A 19,955-nucleotide genomic window follows, 5' to 3' on the forward strand; every position below is an offset into this window, starting at 1 on the left:
CTTGTTCGGATGTGTGAACATATCTATAATTCTATTTATATTGATGCTATTGATGCCTGTTTACTTGTTTTGATGTCAGTCTCCCCCCTTCTAAACTGTGAATTCATGCATATTCAATGTATGAGTGAATGGGGGGGTATATTTTGGTTGGCACACAGTTGTGGGCAGAGACTGTCTCTCTCTGTTGCTGAATTGTACTTTCCAAGCGCTTAGTACAGTGCTCTGCACACAGTAAGCGCTCAATATATACGATTGAATGAATGAATACTGGACTGAACAGGAGAAATTTAGTTTGACCACTGCCACCAATCATAAAATAAAGCACATTATTTAATATCTACCGGTTCTTCATCCGTAAAATGAGATTCTGGAAATCCTCGTCACACAGTGATTCAGGTTCAGGAGATGAAAGGCACGTCATGGAAAAGTATCATATAAAGAGAGGAAATTGTTCCACGGCTAACGGCCGTTCAGAGTTTACCACACAAAATGGCACGGAAGGTCTCAGGCAAGTCACATTTTATTTGACTGATTTGATACAAGACCCAGATAGAGTTCTCTGTTACTCCCGATATCTATTGTGGCATTTTTCTTTTTACAGACTGCTGATTTTACTTACAAAGCAATGAGAATTCTACAGTACAATGAGCTGGTTGGAGATTTTCATTTTAGGAATATAATTGTGTCTGTTCATATATTACAGTTACATTATAGCTGTAAATACTTATGCCAAAACAAAACTATTTGGCAGAGTTCTTTAAAATGATAAAAATTTAAACATAATTTAAAACAAAATGTTGATCTGTGAAATGAAAATGGTATTCTATGATATTCTTTTCACCATGGCACATTTTTCCTTTATATATAAATCTGTAAAAGGCACCACCTATTAACATAGAAACTAAAATTAAGCATCTTCCACAATTCCCTCAATATAGGTGCGCTTTAAGGCAGGTGTTTTACGGGTAAAATATAAGATCACAAACCCAACATTAACGTTACACATTTTAAATATTCCCTTTTTAAAAGAACACTGATATCAGTATGCATTTACAGAGGCTTAAAAAAGCAATCTCTCTAACAAAGCCCAAAGAAATTGTTTGAAAATATGGCCCTGTACCAATATTTTTTTTTTTAACTTTAAGGCCTTCAATCCAGGCCACTGAGCAGATGTTTACCAAAGTCACTCTCTTTTCCTTGTTTCTTCTTTTAAAAATGTCCAGATCAACTTGTTGACTATGTCCGGTTGATCCTGCTGAAGCCAATGACTGGCTTCTGACAAAATAGTCAGTCTGAAGTGATTTTTAACATAAATCCTTGTGACTTCGGCCATTTCAGCCTCCATAAAGGCATCTCTCTCTCCCCACAACAATAACGTTGGCGTGATCACCTCATGATGCTTCAGAGGCAGGCAGCTATTAAGACAAAAGCATATGTGCCAGGCTTTTAAAAGGGTTAAATCTATTTGCCTAGTTGGTCTTTTAAATTTATAAAAGCTTCAGACTTAACTGTCATGCCACATCTTTTAATTTAAAAAAATAGGTTCAAAAATAGTTTCCAGATCCCAGAAAGTGCATAACACGCGTAAAATTGGCGAGTCTATAGTGAATTCTTATAGTTGGATTTGATTTTGAGCAACAAAAATAATAATCCTGAAAGAAAACACCAGAACCTTTGGATCTGGGGGGTGAAAGGAAGTTTTGGTAAATGTGAAAAAGCTTTGGGCCATATCTACGCTGGTAAATGATTACTTTCCAATCCATACATATAAAACATATATGGATATGCTTTATTAAAGTGTGCATTTTATTCTTCATTCTATGAGATAGCAGACCAAACCAAATGCTTAAACTTATTCAAACAGACTGGGGCTATTTTACCGAATGTTCACCCTCAGTAAATAAACAGCTTTTATAGGTTCAGTTCTGGAAAAATTATTAGGCAGAATGGGGAGTCCTGGCTGAAAAGAATTTAATTAAAACTACATGGCACTTGATCTTGTTCTGAAAATTCAGAGTCATTTTACCTAAATAAGCTTTCCAGGGAAAAAACACAGAAGGTTGAAAAAATTAATGGAATCTGAGCAGATCATACCTCCTGCTTAATAATAATAATAATAATAATAATAATTTTGGTATTTGTTAAGCGCTTACTATGTGCTGAGCACTGTTCTAAGCACTGGGGTAGATACAGGGTAATCAGGTTGTCCCATGTGAGGCTCACAATCTTCATCCCCATTTTACAGATGAGGTAACTGGGGTACCGAGAATAATAATGTTGGTATTTGTTAAGCGCTTACTATGTGCAGAGCACTGTTCTAAGCGCTGGGGTAAACACAGGGGAATCAGGTTGTCCCACGTGGGGCTCACAGTCTTCATCCCCATTTTACAGATGAGGGAACTGAGGCACAGAGAAGTTAAGTGACTTGCCCACAGTCACACAGCCGACAAGTGGCAGAGCTGGGATTCGAACTCATGAGCCCTGACTCCAAAACCCGTGCTCTTTCCACTGCGCCGCGCTGCTTCTCCATTAAGTTAAGAGAAGTTAAGTGACTTGCCCAAGGTCACACAGCTGACAAGTGGCGGAGCTGGAATTAGAACCCACGACCTCTGACTCCCAAGCCCGGGCTCTTTCCTCTGAGCCACGTTGCTTCTCTAACATGATGGTTCCAGTTTGTTTTCAACCCAGTGAATGAGGGACTGGAAATAGTGATTTTTTGTCACGACTGAGCCTCATTCACCTGGCAAACAGGTTAGGCTCGGAAATAAGTCAACTGACGGCATTACTTAACAATGATAATAATAATAATAACAGTAGTATCTGTAAAGTGCTTACTATGTGCCAGGCACTGTACTAAGCGCTGGAGAGATAAAAGCAAATCAGGTCGGACACAGTCCCTGTCCCACGTGGGGCTCACAGTCTCAATCCCCATTTTACAGATGAGGGAACTGAGGACCAGAGAAGTGACTTGCATACAGTGGACAAGTGGCGGAGCTAGGATTAGAACCCATGACCTGACTCAGCCCCAATTTGTTTGTATTCACCCCGGTGCTTAGTACAGTGCCTGGCACATAGTAAGCGCTTAACAAATACCATTATTATTATTATTGTTAAGGCTAATAGTTCAACTTCAATAGTTCAAGTGCTTAGTACAGAGCTCTGAGCACAGTAAGTGAGAAGCAGCATGGCTCAGTGGAAAGAGCCCGGGCTTGGGAGTCAGAGATCATGGGTTCAAATCCCGGCTCTGCCACCTGTCAGCTGGGTGACTGTGGGCAAGTCACTTCACTTCTCTGGGCCTCAGTTCCCTCATCTGGAAAATGGGGATGAAGACTGTGAGCCTCACGTGGGACAACCTGATGACCCTGTAACTACCCCAGCACTTAGAACGGTGCTCTGCGCATAGCGAGCGCTTAACAAATACCAACATTATTATTAAGTGCTCAGTAAATACCATTTGATTGATCGATAGGTCCACTGAACGTTCCCTGGCAATTTGTGTGAACTCCTAGGCCAACCTAGAGACACACACAAGAAGCGTGTTCCACCGACCTGCTGATTTATTTCCGAACCTAATCTGTTTGCCAGGTGAATGAGGCTCACCGTCTCGATCCTCATTTTACAGATGAGGGAGCTGAAGCCCAGAGAAGTGAAGTGACTTGCTCAAGGTCACACGGCAGCAGTGTGGCGGAGCCAGGATTAGAACCCATGACCTCCCGACTCCCGGGACAGCGCTCTAGCCACTAGGCCACGCTGCTTCTCTTCTCCTCCTCTCACCCTCCGCCCGCCCGGTATGTGCCGGAGGAAGCCGGGAGTACAGAGGTGGAGCAGACTGCAAGTTCATGGTGGGTAGGGAACGTGCCTACCAAATCTGTTATGTTGTGAAGCAGCGTGGCTCAGTGGAAAGAGCCCGGGTTTGGGAGTCAGAGGTCATGGGTTCAAATCCACTTGTCAGCTGTGTGACTGTGGGCAAGTCACTTCACTTCTCTGGGCCTCAGTTACCTCATCTGTCGAATGGGGATGAAGACTGTGAGCCTCACGTGGGACAACCTGATGACCCTGTATCTCCCCCAGCGCTTAGAACAGTGCTCTGCACATAGTAAGTGCTTAACAAATACCAACATTATTATTATTATTATTACTCTCCCAAGCACTTGGTACAATGCTCTGCACACAGTAAGTGCTCAATAAATACCACTGATGGATTGACGGGTTGATATAAGGGATGCAGGGTAAGAGGCCCAGGATGAAGGGGAAAATGGACAGGAGAGCAGGATGAGGAGAAAAAAGGGGACCTCCAAGATATAAATCATTAGAAAACTTAAAAGATTCTTTGCTTAAAAAGTGGGCTTCGTCTTTTACAGTTTGGCTTAGTAGATAGAGCATAGGCCTGGGAGTCAGAAGGACTTGGGTTCTAATCCCAGCTCCGCTACATGTGACCTTGGGCAAGTCATTTTTCTTCATTTTTCGGTGCCTCAGTTACCTCACTGGTAAAATGGGGATAAGAGCGTGAGCCCCACGTGGGACAAGGACTGTGCCGACTTGATTAACTTCTATCTACCCCAGGGCTCAGAACAGTGCTTGGCACATAGTAAGCGCTTAACAAATAACATAGTTATTATTATTTTACCTTAGATCCTGTAGGTGGTAAATCCCTTGTGGGCAGGGATGGTGTCTGACCAACTTTGTTGTTCTGTACTCGCTCAAGTGCTTTTAATAGTGCTCCTTGCACAGTAAGCGCTCAATAAACACCACGGAATGATCGATGTATTGGATTGCTACAGTCATGTACTAATATTTTTCTGGACAAAAACCAATTTACAAACCTGAATATATTTCGGAAATGGTTAATTGGACCAGTTAGGGCTCCAGGTTGGGAAAAGACATAAATATAAGCTTCAAGATCTTCTGCTGTTAACCTACAGCCTTTTCTTCCGATTCCCGTGCTTTGGCTGGTGAAGAGGTGTTTCAGAGCCTTTATTAAATAAGAGATGTGAAATAAATATATTGGACAATCCAGTCATAACCTCACCACATAGTATCTGCAAAAGCATTTGGAATTATTAGGAAAGGAAGGTGCAAAACAAAAATCAAAGTTTTTTTGTTTTTCATTTTTCAGATTTACATGATCTGTAACAATTTATCAAAGGTTGAGATTTAAAAGAAAACTTCTGATTATGTTTCAGATATTCTTAATTACTATATTCTTCTTCTTATTATTTCAGAATTCTACAACAGAGGAGCGGCGTGGCTTAGTGGAAAGGGCACACGGGCTTGGGAGTCAGAGGTCATGGGTTCTAACCCCGCTCCTCTGTCAGCTGCGTGACTTTGGGCAAGTCACTTCACTTCTCTCGGCCTCGGTTACCTCATCCGTAAAATGGGGATTTAAGACTGTGAGCCCCAGGCGGGATGACCTGATTATCTTGTATCTCCCCCAGCGCTTAGAACAGTGCTTGGCACATAGTAAGCGCTTAACAAATACCATCATCATCATCATCATTACAACCAGTTCTGGGAATTGCCATTGAGTAATGATAATACCTGTGGTATTTGTTAAGTGTTTAAGCTCTGGGGTAGATAAAAGATAATTAGGTCGAACACAGTCCTGCCCCCACAGGGGGGTTCACAGCCTTAGTGGGTGAGAGAACAGGAATTTAATCCCCATTTCACAAATGAGCAAACTGAGGCCCAGAGAAGTTAAGTGACTTGCTCAAGATCACACAGCAGGCCTCTGATTCCCGGTCCTGGGCTCTTTTCACTGGACCATGCTGCCTCCCTGAAAATCTGAAAGTACGGTACTTTCACCCACCACATGTTCTTTTTTGAAATGTATTCAGGGTGTTTTAAAGACCAAAAACTTAAGTATAACCCTTTATGTACAATATTCACTGACTTTTCATGTGTTATTTAAAAGATAAATGGAGCTGTAGTTAAAATCTCTTTGACACTTGCCAAATCACAACATTCCGGTACCCTCAAATATGTACAATATAGTATTTAAATGAACTAAATCATTTTAATGGTGCATGATTACAAACCACTAATATGCAGACATAGCCCACAATTCAGCCCTGATATGATCTGTGAAAAGTGGATGTCTCATGAACGGCTGTAAAGAACGTTTTTCCACAGTCTTACACCTTATACATTGGGATTCAATCCAAAACTTCTGGAAAAAGCAATAGGAAATTCCCTTATGTGTTATATACTGATGTATCTGGCATCACTATTGTTTAATCTTTGTTAAACTAATTAAATATATAAAATGGCAATTAGCTAAATGAGAACTTGCCGGGTGATTATGAGTCTTTGCAGGAGACCACCAAAGTATGTTCTGCTAACTGTACTGGTGGTTTTTCAACTCTAGCGAAGAATTTGTCCAGTTTATATGGAAAAACAGCTTTCTTCTTGTCTTCATAATGTACTTTGTAGCAGGTTAACTCCTTCTGAATACCTCTCTTTTCTCCTTCATGGTCTTCTTTGGGCATTTTAAAAAAATTCATCCGCTTTCATTTAACATCCCTGTGCCTCAGTTTTCTCATCCATAAAATAGGGACTGAAGACCTGCTCTCCCTCCCTCTTAGACTGTGAGCCCCATGTGAGACAGAGACTGTGTTCTACCTTCTTGCCTTGTATGAACCCCAGTGCTTAGCAAATACCACAATTATCACTATTATTAGTAATGTCTGAAGCAGCATGGTTTAGTGGAAAGGACATGGGCTTGGGAGTCAGAGGTCGTGGGTTCTAATCCCAGCTCTGCCTCTTGTCAGCTGCGAGACTTTGGGCAAGTCACTTAACTTCTCTCTGCCTCATTTACCCCATCTGTAAAATGGGGATTAAGACTGTGAACCCCACGTGGGGCAACCTGATTACCCTGTATCTACCCCAGCGCTTAGAACAGTGCTCGGCACATAGTAAGTGCTTAACAAACCTCATTATTATTATTAGTATTCTGTAAAATTGATGCAAGGCATCTTGAACATTAAAATCTTGGCTGGCGACAGTCCTATCTGCTTGTCTTGCATCAACCCCAGTGCTTAGCAAATACCACAATATATTATTAGGTTGTATCCCCGCTCTGCCACTTGTCAGCTGTGTGACTGTGGGCACTTAACTTCTCCGAGCCTCAGTTATCTCATCTGTAAAATGGGGATTCACTGTGAGCCTCATGTGGGACAACCTGATTACCCTGTATCTCCCCCAGTGCTTAGAACAGTGCTCTGCACATAGTAAGCGCTTAACAAATACCAACATTATTATTATTATTATCATGCTCCCCCAAGTGCTTAGAACAGTGCTTTGTAAACAATAAGTGCTCAATAAATATCACTGATTGATTGAGGCACAGACTGGTCCTGATCCAAAGGTTCCTCTGGGAGCCCAGTCAATACTCAGACCGATTTGGGAATTCGCTCCAGTCAGTAGGATCTGATTTGGTTAGGGATCCTGGGAAATTCATTCAATAGCATTTACTGAGTGCTTACTATGTGCAGAGCACTGTACTAAGCACTTAGAATGTACAATTCGGCAACAGGTAGAGACAATCCCTGCTCAATAATGGGCTCGCTGTCTAAACATTATGTGTGTGTGTGTGTAATTACAATAATAATAATAATAACTGTGGCATTTGCTAAGCGCTTACTATGCACTGGAGTGGATACTACGCACTGGAGTGGATACAAGGTAATCAGGTTGTGCCACGTGGGGCTCACAGTCTTCATCCCCATTTTCCAGATGAGGGAACCGAGGCCCAGAGAAGTGAAGTGCCTTGCCCAAGGTCACCCAGAAGACAAGTGTCTGAGCTGGGATTAGAACCCATGACCTTCCGACTCCCAGGCCTGTGCTCGATCCACTACGCCACACTGCTTCTCCAATTCTTTTCCTATGGTATTTTTGTTAAATGGCATTTGTTAAGCATTTACTTATTATTATTACGTATTACTTATTATTATTAGTAACACATAGTAAATGCGTGTGAAGCACTGTTCTAAGTACTGGGATAGATAGAAGCTAATCAGGTTGGACAGAGCCCATGTCCCACATGGGGCTCACAGTCTTGCTCCCCAATTTACAGATGAGGTAACTAAGGCCCAGAGAAGTGGAGTGACTTGCTCAAGGTCACCCAGCAGACAAGCGGCCAAGCGGCGATTAGAACCCAGGCCCTTCTGACTTCCAGGCCCGTACTCTATCCACTAAGTCACGCTGCGTCTCCCATGCTGTGCGTGTGGATTCAATTTTTTTGGAGTTTCCCTAGGGCTTAGTACAATGTTTGACACATAGTAAGCATTAAAGAAATATTGCTATTATTATTATTTGTGAACCAACACATCCCGGGATGTCTGCAAAGGCTCTTTGGACCTCAACTCCCCTGACCCAAGACTGTAGGAAGGGCTAGTGGGTTTCAGAAGGCTTCCAACATGCACGGTCCTGGCCTGGATCTTAGAATCTTTTCTGGATCTCCAGAAAAATAATTCCCCAAGCATTTCCCAGTGGCAGTGCCATGGAACAGATTCACCAACTCCTGCAAAGGCACGCCAGAACGTTCGAGACCCGAGACATTACCTCAGACACAAATTGATAAGCTTCACAAACAAATAAACCTTTACGAAAGGTGAAAGTTGGCAACAATTATTCAATATTATAGCCATTTTTGTATTTTCATTTAACATGCAAATCCTGGTAGACTTGAGAAGTTACAACACAAATATCTGATTATGCTCACCTTGCAATCATTTATGGTGAACATGAACTCTGGAAACCACGGCATTTGGAAAAAATAATAGTAACTAGATCTGATCAGCTGTGAAGGGTTCCTTAGGATATACTCTGAAATTAAAATGCCCAGGAAAAAAAGGATAAAAATTAGTGATCAACAGCAAAAATCCATGCCCATTCAATAGGAAGTGTAGAGGTTCAGTACTTTTTAAAAGCAGTCATTGAACATGCCCATAGTATTTAGCAGTACATGATTAGGTGTTTAACAATGTTATCTGAACAAAAAGAAAACAATCAAAACACAAACACTCATAAACTAAAGAGGTAAAGAAAACTTTTCAAAGATTTATTAATTTTGCTACTTAATAAATGGAAAATATTTTCAATTGTGAAAAATTACCTAAGGTATATTTAAATACTTCCTTATAATACAATGCAAAAGGCTGAAGATCATCTATTCAGATCTCTAAATCCAGTGGCAATATTGCTTTTTAAACTAAATTTGTGAGCTTCCAACAGAATAAAAAAAAATATGTAAGAAACAAGATTATTTTACATCGCAAGCAGGCTTCTAAATAAAATTTCACTTCATTTTTCAATAAAAAGAATGTTAAATTTTCTCCAATAGCTTCATATCCAAAGACATGTACAAAAATAGTACCTCAAAGTTATTTCAGTTTTGTTTTTTTCAATTCACAGTATTACCAGTTTGCTTTATCCTTTTAAATTCCCAACACTGTTACCCCGGGATGGCTTGGTTTTTCTGCACTATAAGGAAATGGTATTTTTGCAATTTTTTCCAGCATTTTCTGGTTTCTAAAAATTTCACTTGAGTTTTCAAATTTTTTCAGAGATGTACTCAATATTGGCTAATGTTAACACACCATTTTTATATAGGCAGATTTTCTTTTTAAGAAAGTATGATCAGTGACTTCATCTGTAAAATGGGGATGAAGACTGTGAGCCCCACGGGGGACAACCTGATAACCTTGTATCTCCCCAATACTTAGAACAGTGCTTGGCACATAGTAAGTGCTTAACAAATACCATGATTATTATTTATTATTGTTATCTCCCTACCATCAGGTAGGGTAAGCAGCCATTTTGCAATTAGAGGGTTGGTTCTAAATCGTAGGGCCCTGCCCTGCCATTTAAAAATGGCCAGGGATAAAAATAATAATAATTATTATGGTATTTGTTAAGTGCTTTCTATGTGCCAGGCCCTGTACTAAACGCTGGGAAGTCGGGTTGGACACAGTCCCTGTCTCACGTGGGGCTCACACTCTCTGATCCCCATTTTACAGATAAGGTCAGTGAGGCCCAGAGAAGTGAAAACCACCCCACATTGGAAGACAAAGTAATGAAGTCATACTGGCTGGGTGAAAGCTGTCTGATTTTAAATGTTGAAGTATGAGCGTGTGGTTATTTTATGTCTATCACCCCTGCCTCATCACCATCCCGCACTTTGTTCCTTTCTCTCTTGTATTTTTGTCCTCTCTATTTCTCTTGTAACTTGTCAATCTCCCACCTCCCCCTCGCTACCTTCACTCTTCTTCTCTTTCCTAGCTCTTCCTCTCACCTCTGTCGCACTTTTTCTCTCAACCCTTTCTGTGGGCCCCCTGAAAATACATTCATCGTAATGTTCACCCGCCTATCAAATCAAGCGATCGATGAAACTTACTGAGCACTCACTGCGTGCAGAGCTCTGTACTAAGCGCTTGGGAAAGCACGATATAACAACAGTTGAGAGACACGTTTCCAGCCCGAGGGACATTATTTTCAAAATGTCCGCGGAGTAGAAATACGGTGAACGGTATCTGTGTTGAGCGACCTAGTTTTTTAACAGTCTTTGTTAAGCGCTTACTACGTGCCAGGGACTGTACTAAGTGCTGGGGTAGATACAACGTAATCGGGTTGGACACAGTCCCTGTCCACAAGGGGTTCATTCATTCAATAGTATTTATTGAGCGCTTACTATGTGCAAAGCACTGTATTAAGCACTTGGAATGTACAGTTCGGCGACAGAGACAATCCTTGCCCATTCATTGATGGGCTTACAGTCTAATCGGGGGAGACAGACAGGCAAAAACAATAGCAATAAATAGAATCAAGGGGATGTACATCTCATTAACAAAATAAATAGGGTAATAAAAATATATACAAATGAGCGGACGAGCCGAGAGCTGAGGGGAGGGGAAGGGAGAGGGGGAGGAGCAGAGGGAAAGGGGGAGAAAGGGGGCTTAGCTGAAGGGAGGTGAAGAGGGACAGAGAGGCAGCAGAGGGAGCAGAGGGAAAAGGGGGAGCTCAGTCTGGGAAGGCCTCTTGGAGGAGGTGAGCTCTCAGTAGGGTTCACAGTGTTAATTCCCATTTTGCAGATGAGGTGACGGAGGCCCAGAGAAGTGGGGTGGCTCATCCAAGGTCAACCAGCAGCAAGTGGCGAGCCGGGAATAGAACCCAGGTCCTCTGGCTCCTAGCCCGGAGCTCTTCCCACTAGACCATTCATTCATTCATTCACTCATTCACTCATTCATTCATTCATTCAATAGTATTTAGTGAATACTGCTGCTTCACGCTGACCTTAGCTCCCTCGACAAAGGGGAGGAACTAGTAGATTGGAAAAGAGCTACAGGCCTTCCGCGGAAGTAACATATTGCTACTGAAAATGCTACTACACAGCTCACCTGAGACTCAGAAATGGAGTTCAATCATTCAGTAGTATTTACTGAGTGCTTATTATGTGCAAAACACGGTACAAAGCGCTTGCAAGAGTTCAATACAACAACAGACACATTCCCTGCCCACAGCGAGCTCACAGTCTGTGGGGCAGGGCGGGGCCATCACAGGCCTGAAACCTCCCCTCTTCTATTTCAGTACCATTCTGCGCTTCTACTTTTGTGAAGACGAACTAACGACGGAAATTGTGGAGCAGATGGGCAACTGAAATCATTTTACTGCAATATAAACCGGTTTCTCTAGGACTTTAAAGAAAGATGTCACCCTTAGGCTTCTGCCACCAAACTCCGCACGATGAGAAGGCTAAATTTATTTTATTTCGTTTTTCAATCAGGGTCAACATTTTGCTCTTTTTTAAGAAAGTGAGCATGAAAGCTGAGTAATAAAAAAATCGGATCGATAACTTTTAAAACTCACCTGTAAAGACATTTGGATGAGGAAAATTAATAACAATAAGTTTTATCACCATCTCTGGATAAAATATGGCAATTAACCAAGCGATCATTCCACCCCAGTCATGGCCAATTAGAACACATTTGCTGTATCCTGCAACAGAGAAACACATGCTGGCATTTAATAGCCAACTGAATTAACGCACGAAGGAAACTGTAATTAGGCATGTTCGATATTTTGGTTTGTTTGTATCAATTAATCGCTTTGTTCTAATGGGGGCCAGCAGTCTAAGTCAAAGTCAGGACAATCATAATGATAATAATAGTAGTTTTCATTGATCGGATACTATGTACCAAGTACTTTTCTAAGCACTAGGGTAGATACAAGATCACCAGGTCCCTCATGGGGGTCACAGTTTAAGTGGGAGGGAGAACAAGTATTGAATCCTCATTTTGCACATGAGGGAACTAAAGCACAGAGAAGTGAAGTGGCTTGCCCAAGGTCACCCAACACATCATTGTTGGTGGAGTCAGGATTAGAACCCAGGTCCTCTGACTCCCAGCCCCGTGTTCTTTCCCCTAGGCTACACGGCTTCAGAAGTTTCTGATGTCTTGTATTAATTTGGATATAGACAACAGTGAAAATGGTAAATATTTATTCTCTAAATTCCGAGGACACTCTTGTTAAGTTGGAAACTTCCAGAAATTATGGGGTGGGGTTTAGTACACTGTCCTGTATTATGTTAAGGTCTGTCTTTCCTTGCTAGTCTGTAAGCTCCTGGTGGACAGGGAATAATAGTTATGGTATTTGTTAAGCGCCTACTATGTGCCATGCACTGTTTTAAGTTCTGGGGTAGATATGGGGTAATCAGGTTGTCCCACGTGGGGTTCACACTTTTAATCTCTATTTTACAGGTGAGGTAACTGAAGCACAGAGAAGTTAAGTGACTTGCCCAAGGTCACCCAGCAGACAAGTGGCGGAGCCAGGATTAGAACCCACGTCCTCTGACTCCCAAGCCCGGGCTCTTTCCACTAAGCCACGCTGCTGACTGATCGAGTGCAGGGTAAACTTGGGGTGGGGGTGGCAAAGAAGTAGGGGACGGGGGAGGGAAAGAAGGAAAGAAACGGGAGGAGGAGAGGAGAAGAGGGGAGGAAGAAAAGGGGAGGAAAAGAGGGAAGAAAAGGGGAAAAGAAAAGGGCAGGAGAAGAGGGGAGGAGGGAATGGGGGGATGGATGTGATAGGGAAGAGGAGGGATTGGGAGGAGAAGGAAATGGGAATAAGATGAAGAGAAGGAGAAGAAAGGAGACGAAAAAGGGAGGAAGGGGAAGGAAGGCGAACACTTACTACCGCATTTTCCTCTGCCCTCGCTCCTTCCAGCCAGTTGGCAAGGGCCGAGGGCGCCAGACGGGTGGAAACCTAGCCGAGCCAGGCCGGGAGGGACCACAGCTGGGAGGGAGGTGGGAGCAGTGATAGCCGGAGTGGCTGGGCCCGCTGCTTCCAGCAAGGAAAACGAGGCAGCTAAGGGTTCGGTCAGTCAGTGGTCAGAGCATGGGCATAAATAATAATAATAATGATAATAATGGTATTTGTTAAGCACTTACTATGTGCCAGGCACTGTACTAAGCGCTGGGGTGGATACAAGCAAATTGTGGCTGGAGAGTCAGATGGTCATGGGTTCTAATCCCAGCTCCACCACTTGTCTGTTGTATGACCCTGGGCAAGTCACTTCTCTGGGCCTCATTTACCTCATCTGTAAAATGGGGATTGAGACTGTGAGCCCCACATGGGAAAGGGACTGTGTCCAACCTGATTTGCTTATATTCCCCCCGCCCCTCCCCATGCTTAGTACATAGCCTGGCACCCAGGAAGCACTTAACAAATACCACAATTATTATTATTATTGGTCTTCTTCTTTCTCCCTTTTTTTAGGGATATTTCCCTTTTCCTAAATTCCTTTTTAGTCTTTTTCTCTTCTGCAGGCCCATATACAAATACTCAATCAATCACATTTACTGAGGGCTTACTCTATGCTGAGCACTGTACTGAGTGCTTGGGAGGGTACAATAGAACAGAGTGGACAAAGAGCACCAGTCTGAGGGTCAGAGGACCTGGGTTCTAATCCCGGCTCTGCCACTTCTCTGCCGTTTGACCTGGAGCAGGTCAGTTACCTCCATCTGTAAAATGAGGATCGAGACCGTGAGCCCCACGTGGGACTGCGTCCACCCCAGTGCTCAGTAAGGTTCCTGGCACATAGTAATAATGTTGGTATTTGTTAAGCACTTACTATGTGCCGAGCACCGTTCTAAGCGCTGGGGTAGACACAAGGGAATCAGGTTGTCCCACGTGGGGCTCACAGTCTTCATCCCCATTTTACAGATGAGGGAACTGAGGCACCGAGAAGTGAAGTGACTTGCCCAAAGTCACACAGCTGACAAATGGCCGAGCCGGGATTTGAACCCTTGACCTCTGACTCCAAAGCCCGTGCTCTTTCCACTGAGCCACGCTGCTTCTCCATTTGCTGCCAAGTTGTACTTTCCACGCGCTAAGTACAGTGCTCTGCACACAGTAAGCGCTCAATAAATGCTACAGAATGAATGAGCAAATACCTCCCATAATACCTTATTATGGAGTGAATGAGCAAATGAGCGAGTACGTGTCCACTAAGGTCTCTGCTGAGATGGGAGGGAACAGGTGGTGTTGGAATCCTAAACTCTGTGATTCTTTCACTGGGGGCTTCTCCTCCCTCTCCTCGGTTGAACTGAGGGTCGAGACCCCGTTGAACTGAGGGTCGAGACCCCCGCTGCTAGTCAGAAGGTGGGAATGAATGCCAGTGGCTGACTGACCCGTCTGGCCCGAATGAGAAAGTTCCAGCTTGGACTGGCCAGTTATTGATGACCTGGAGGGGCTCATTTAAGGCCACAGCCTGGCCCTGGGAGTCAGGAGGACCCCAGCTCCGCCACTCGACCGATGACTGGGTTGACCTTGGACAAGTCCCTTCACTCTCTGGGCCTCAGCTTGGAAAATAATAATAATGTTGGTATCTGTTAAGCGCTTACTATGTGCAGAGCACTGTTCTAAGCGCTGGGGTAGATACAGAGTAATCAGGTTGTCCCACGTGAGGCTCACGGTCTTAATCCCCATTTTACAGATGAGGTAACTGAGGCCCAGAGAAGTTGTCCAAAGTCACACAGCTGGCAAGCAGCGGAGCCGGGACTAGAACCCATGACCTCTGACTCCCAAGCCCGGGCTCTTTCCTCTGAGCCACGCTGCTTGGGGATTGAGACTGTCAGCCCCACGTGGGACATGGACTGTGCCCAAACTGATTAACTTGTATCCACCCCAGTGCTTAGAACAGTGCCTGGCACATAGTAAGCGCTTAACGAATACCATAAAAAAAATAATAATCCCATCTGCCCACGATGGGGGCCTCGGACCCTGGAGCCCTCTCCCTGGTCAGAGATGGCAGAAATGTCAAGTTGAAACTGTGTAGGAAAGATCACGAACCACAAAAGCAGGCTCCCTATAACCTATAGGTTGTGATTTTCAGATCATCATACTCAACAAGTGAACTGAACAAACAAATTTAGTTCTGCCATTCATTTATTTATTCATTCAATCGTATTTACTGAGCTCTTACTGTGTGCAGAGCACTGTATTAAGTGCTTGGGAGACTACAATACAATAAGCAGACACATTCCCTGCCCACGGTGAGCATGTGTCTGACATCTTGGACAAGTCACTCAACTCCGTGCCTCAGTTCCCTCACCTATTAAATGGGGATTAAATCCCACTCCCTCCAATTTAGGCCGTGAGCCCCGTGTGGGATGGGGACTTTGTCCAGCCTGATCGAGAAGCAGCATGGGGTAGTGACTAGAGCCAGGCCTGGGAGTCAGAAGGTCATGGGTTCTAATTCCGGCCCTACCACCTGTCTGCTGTGTGACCTTGGGCAAGCCACGTCACTTCTCGGTGCCTCAGTGACCTCATCTGTAAAATGGGGATTGAGACTGTGAGCCCCACGTGGGGCAGTGACTGTGTCCAGCCAGATTTGCTTGTATCCACCCTAGAGCTTAGTACAGTCCCTAGCACATAGTAAGCACTTAACAAATACCATAATAATACTAATGATTATTATTATCTTCCCCAGGGCTTAGAAGAGTGCTTTGCACATAGTAAGTGCTTAACAAATACCATAATTATATGAACTATTACATTACTAAATATCAAGCCTACAACATCTGTAATTTCCTTGAATTTTCTTTCACACTATACTATTTTTGGTTGAGTCCCTAGATGTTCTGCCAGATCAATATGGTAAATAGACAGTACACTCTCCTGGGAAAGGAGCAATTGTCAACTTCTCTTTTCCGATAATTAGATGTAAATGCTAACGTACCTAAAGAGTCTAAAATATCCTTTATGTCCGTAATTAGGTTCTCGAATTTATAATGCTCTCGTTGAGAAGGAGCATCTGTCTCTCCGTAGCCTCTCAAATCCAATGCCACAACTCGAAATTCACTTTTAAACTCCCGCAGTTGATGGCGCCAAGAATACCTGGGTAGAAAAAGAAGCATTAAAAAAGGTTAACCACAAAAATACCGTAGAGTTTCTTTAAAGATGATTTTCTTAGCAGAAAAACATTAAGGTAATATCTCCTCCATATAATGTGTGATTAAAAAGGTGAAATAAATAAATAAATCATAGTAGTTCCAGCGTTAAAATTATCTCCTACATTTCAGTTTGTCCTCATTCAGTCAATCTTCTATGCTTTCTCTAAATGATGAAGCAAAACAACTGTCAGCGCATCTAGATTCTAAGTAGGTATTTCACACCTCATCTTACGTGTCTACAGAGAATAAAGAAAGATTATGTACGTCAAGGGGTTTGACATATTTACAGAGATACAAAGATGAAAAAAAAGTATTTTCAGAGCAAGATCATTGGTTTCCCTGGATCAGATCATTTACTCTCAATGTGAAGGCACTTGGTTTCTAAGGAGAGTCTTTTATCCTGATTCTACTGTAGGACGAGGTTACGGTAACTTGTGCCTGGACGAAACAGTCTAATGACAAAAATACTGAATTATAATGGAAGGAAATAAAAAATGAAGATCATTTAAGATCATAATAATAATAATAATAATGTTGGTATTTGTTAAGCGCTTACTATGTACAGAGCACTGTTCTAAGCGCTGGGGTAGACACAGGGGAATCATGTTGTCCCACATGGGGCTCACAGTCTTAATCCCCATTTTACAGATGAGGTAACTGAGGCCCAGAGAAGTGAAGTGACTTGCCCACAGTCACACAGCTGGCAAGTGGCAAATCCGGGATTCGAACCCATGACCTCTGACTCCAAAGCCCGTGCTCTTTCCATTGAGATCATGCTTACTAAGGACTCCATTGTTCTCTGCCGCAGGTCTTAAATAATGGTCACTTTGGTAATCAGTGGCATTTAGCGAGCGGTTACTGTGTGACAAGCGTTTAGCCCTGGATTCACCACAGCGAGCCATCGGGGAACGTGAAATGAAGGTCAGGGGATGGGAGGCAAGATACGGGATTCGGCAAGCTGAGATTTTAAGGACTTCCTTCTCCACCGAGAATCGGTTTAGGTAGCTATCCTAAGAACTGCATGACTCCAGAAGGAGTTCAGCGGGTCGGAAATCCAAGCTCCCGACGATTGGGACGGGCACAGACACATTTGCTAAAATAAACGCAGATTATTTCAGGACCCTTCTGATTTCTGGCAAAGGAGCGTGCGCTGGCCGGAAAATCACAGCACGCAAAGTGGACAAAATGATGGAAGAGCTCCAGGAGGGATGACGCTTGAGGAAAAGCAACTGTTTTGGGCTTCTGGAGGAAACCTACGGGAGAGGGTGTCGCAACAGGAACTTAAGGGCATGTGTGAAACTGACATTTGCAGAATCTCTGATCCGGTACAAGGGCATCTGTTATTTATGGAATACCGCATAGGTATTGCAAAGGGAAATGGATTTGGCAGTGTTGGTGAATAGCTTAGTATTCCTAGGCTAAATTACCGTAGCTCATTTTTTAATAATGCTTTTCCTGAAGCGTAAGGCTTACAAAATGCAGCGGTTTGTTTCCTTCTAGACCTAATTTGACAACTAATTTGTCAACGTACACCTTCCACTATGGCCTTCCAAAGAATTTTATTTTGATCATTACTGTGTTCTCTTACAATAAAACACTAAATGGCCACGGTGCAGAAATTGCGTCAAACTGTCATTGTTCTGCAAGTGCTTGGTAGCTAAGTAAGGTTGGAGGAGTGGGGCATTTTGTCTTTATTTTGACCTTGAGAGGCTAAGAACAACAAGATTGCAACCCTGCTAATCCAGATATTCCTTATCTTTTCCAGGATTTTAAATAATGGAAAATACTTGGGGCTTCACTGAACAGTTCTTAGATGCCAATTATTTTAAATAAGAAAACCACTTCAGCAAATCACCATGAGAAGCAGCACGGTTTAGTGGCTAGAGCACGGGCCTGGGGGTCAGAAGGACCTGGGTTCTAATCCCGGCTCTGGCCCATGTTTGTTGTGAGACCTTGGGCTAGTCATTTTGCTTCTCTATGCCTCAGTTACCTCATCTGTAAAATGGGTATAAAGAGTGTGAGCCCCGGGAGGGAGAGGGACTGTGTCCAATCTGATTGACTTGTATCTACTCCAGTGCTTAGAACAGCCTTGGCACATAGTAGGCGCTTAACAAGTACCGTAATTATCATTATTATTATTATTATTATTAACTCTTAGATATAGCACGATTCCTTCCGTTTAGTTTAAAACTCTACTGCTGTGATTATGCAAACATAATACATAAATATTTTATTATTGTAGACATAATTTAAATCTTTATCCCTTTTAAAAATCATAAAACCCACTACCGCTGTTAACGATGACACAGATAGTAATTTTCTTATTAAATACTCCATTCCCTGGGTGGTTCAAAAATATACAAAATATTTTTGAGTAGAAATATCACCCCCATTTTAGTAAATTACAAAAGACTTGTCGAATAATTTGCTACCTTTTAAAATGCCGATGGTTTTAAGTCAAAAACATGCTCTGTGATTTCTAATTTACATTTTAACCTTTTACAGAGAAAATTAAGCTTTTTCTTAAGGGCTAGGCAGCCATTTATTTCTTTTAATCCAGTATAAGAAAATTAGTTCTGGAAAATAGAAAAAAAAATTGATCTCAAATGTCTGAGCAAGAGGTCAAGAACAACAATCTCTGAAAAATGTTTAATGAAAAATGTTTAATGTTCTTGTCTGTCCGTCTCCCCCGATTAGACTGTAAGCCCGTCAAACGGCAGGGACCGTCTCTATCTGTTGCCGACTTGTTCATTCCAAGCGCTTAGTACAGTGCTCTGCACATAGTAAGCGCTCAGTAAATACTATTGAATGAATGACCCATGGATACTATCAACAAACATTTACTTCTCGACCTAATGAATAACTGTGACCACTGTAAGTACAGTAATCATTTTTTCCAAATCTAATATTTCTAAAAATGAATGAGCCCAGCTGATTCACAAGAAGGACCCCATTCAAATGTAGTTTTCTTTTCTACTCCATTATTTGAATTCCCTGCCCAAAAAAGTCACTGTGAATCAATGTCCAAGATTAATCTTAAATAACCTTTTAAAACTCTCACGTGTGTCAAGACTCAAAAGAACTGATTTATCAGGGCAAACCAGAAAGAAATGAAGAGGACGCTGGGGAAAAAAATAAACCACTCTAAAGCTGAATGAATGAGTGAATAGGATACTCTCTGGTAAAAAAGAAATCTACTTTTTGTTATTTTGGACTGACAAAAAACCTTCAGTATATATGAGTTTGTGAGTTGTCTGATTTTTTTTTGAGGAGGAGGAGGCAAAGGGCAATGCAGAACCATGTTTGGGCATGGTGGACCTTAAGAGTGAAAACTAACGGAACACCAGACCAAGGCACATCCTTCTCATCATTTCCTTCAATCATATTTATTGAGCGCTTACTGGGTGCAGAGTTTTGATGTCTGTCTCCCCCATTCTAGACTGTAAGCCCACTGTGGACAGGGACGATCTCTCTTCATTGCTATACTGTACTTAGCGTGGCTTAGTGGCA

The 19,955-nt window shown here is 42.6% G+C and overlaps 1 protein-coding gene across 2 annotated transcripts in view; it reads right to left on the reverse strand.

Annotated features, from left to right (window-relative positions):
- Positions 1-502: 502 nt before the first annotated feature.
- The window catches only part of EPHX4 (epoxide hydrolase 4), a 32,367-nt gene continuing 12,914 nt past the window's right edge, over positions 503-19,955 (reverse strand). For both annotated transcript variants that reach the window (XM_029063581.2, XM_039911869.1), the window contains exons 3-7: positions 16,232-16,389; positions 11,863-11,991; positions 8,720-8,823; positions 4,824-4,972; positions 503-1,415 (exon numbers count right to left, since the gene is read on the reverse strand). In XM_029063581.2, coding sequence (XP_028919414.2) covers positions 1,184-1,415; positions 4,824-4,972; positions 8,720-8,823; positions 11,863-11,991; positions 16,232-16,389 — 772 coding nt within the window. In that variant the 3' untranslated portion in view covers positions 503-1,183. The remainder of the gene's footprint in view (positions 1,416-4,823; positions 4,973-8,719; positions 8,824-11,862; positions 11,992-16,231; positions 16,390-19,955) is intronic.

The sequence above is a fragment of the Ornithorhynchus anatinus genome, chromosome 4 (genome assembly GCF_004115215.2).
Source record: "Ornithorhynchus anatinus isolate Pmale09 chromosome 4, mOrnAna1.pri.v4, whole genome shotgun sequence".
Lineage (NCBI taxonomy): Eukaryota > Metazoa > Chordata > Mammalia > Monotremata > Ornithorhynchidae > Ornithorhynchus > Ornithorhynchus anatinus.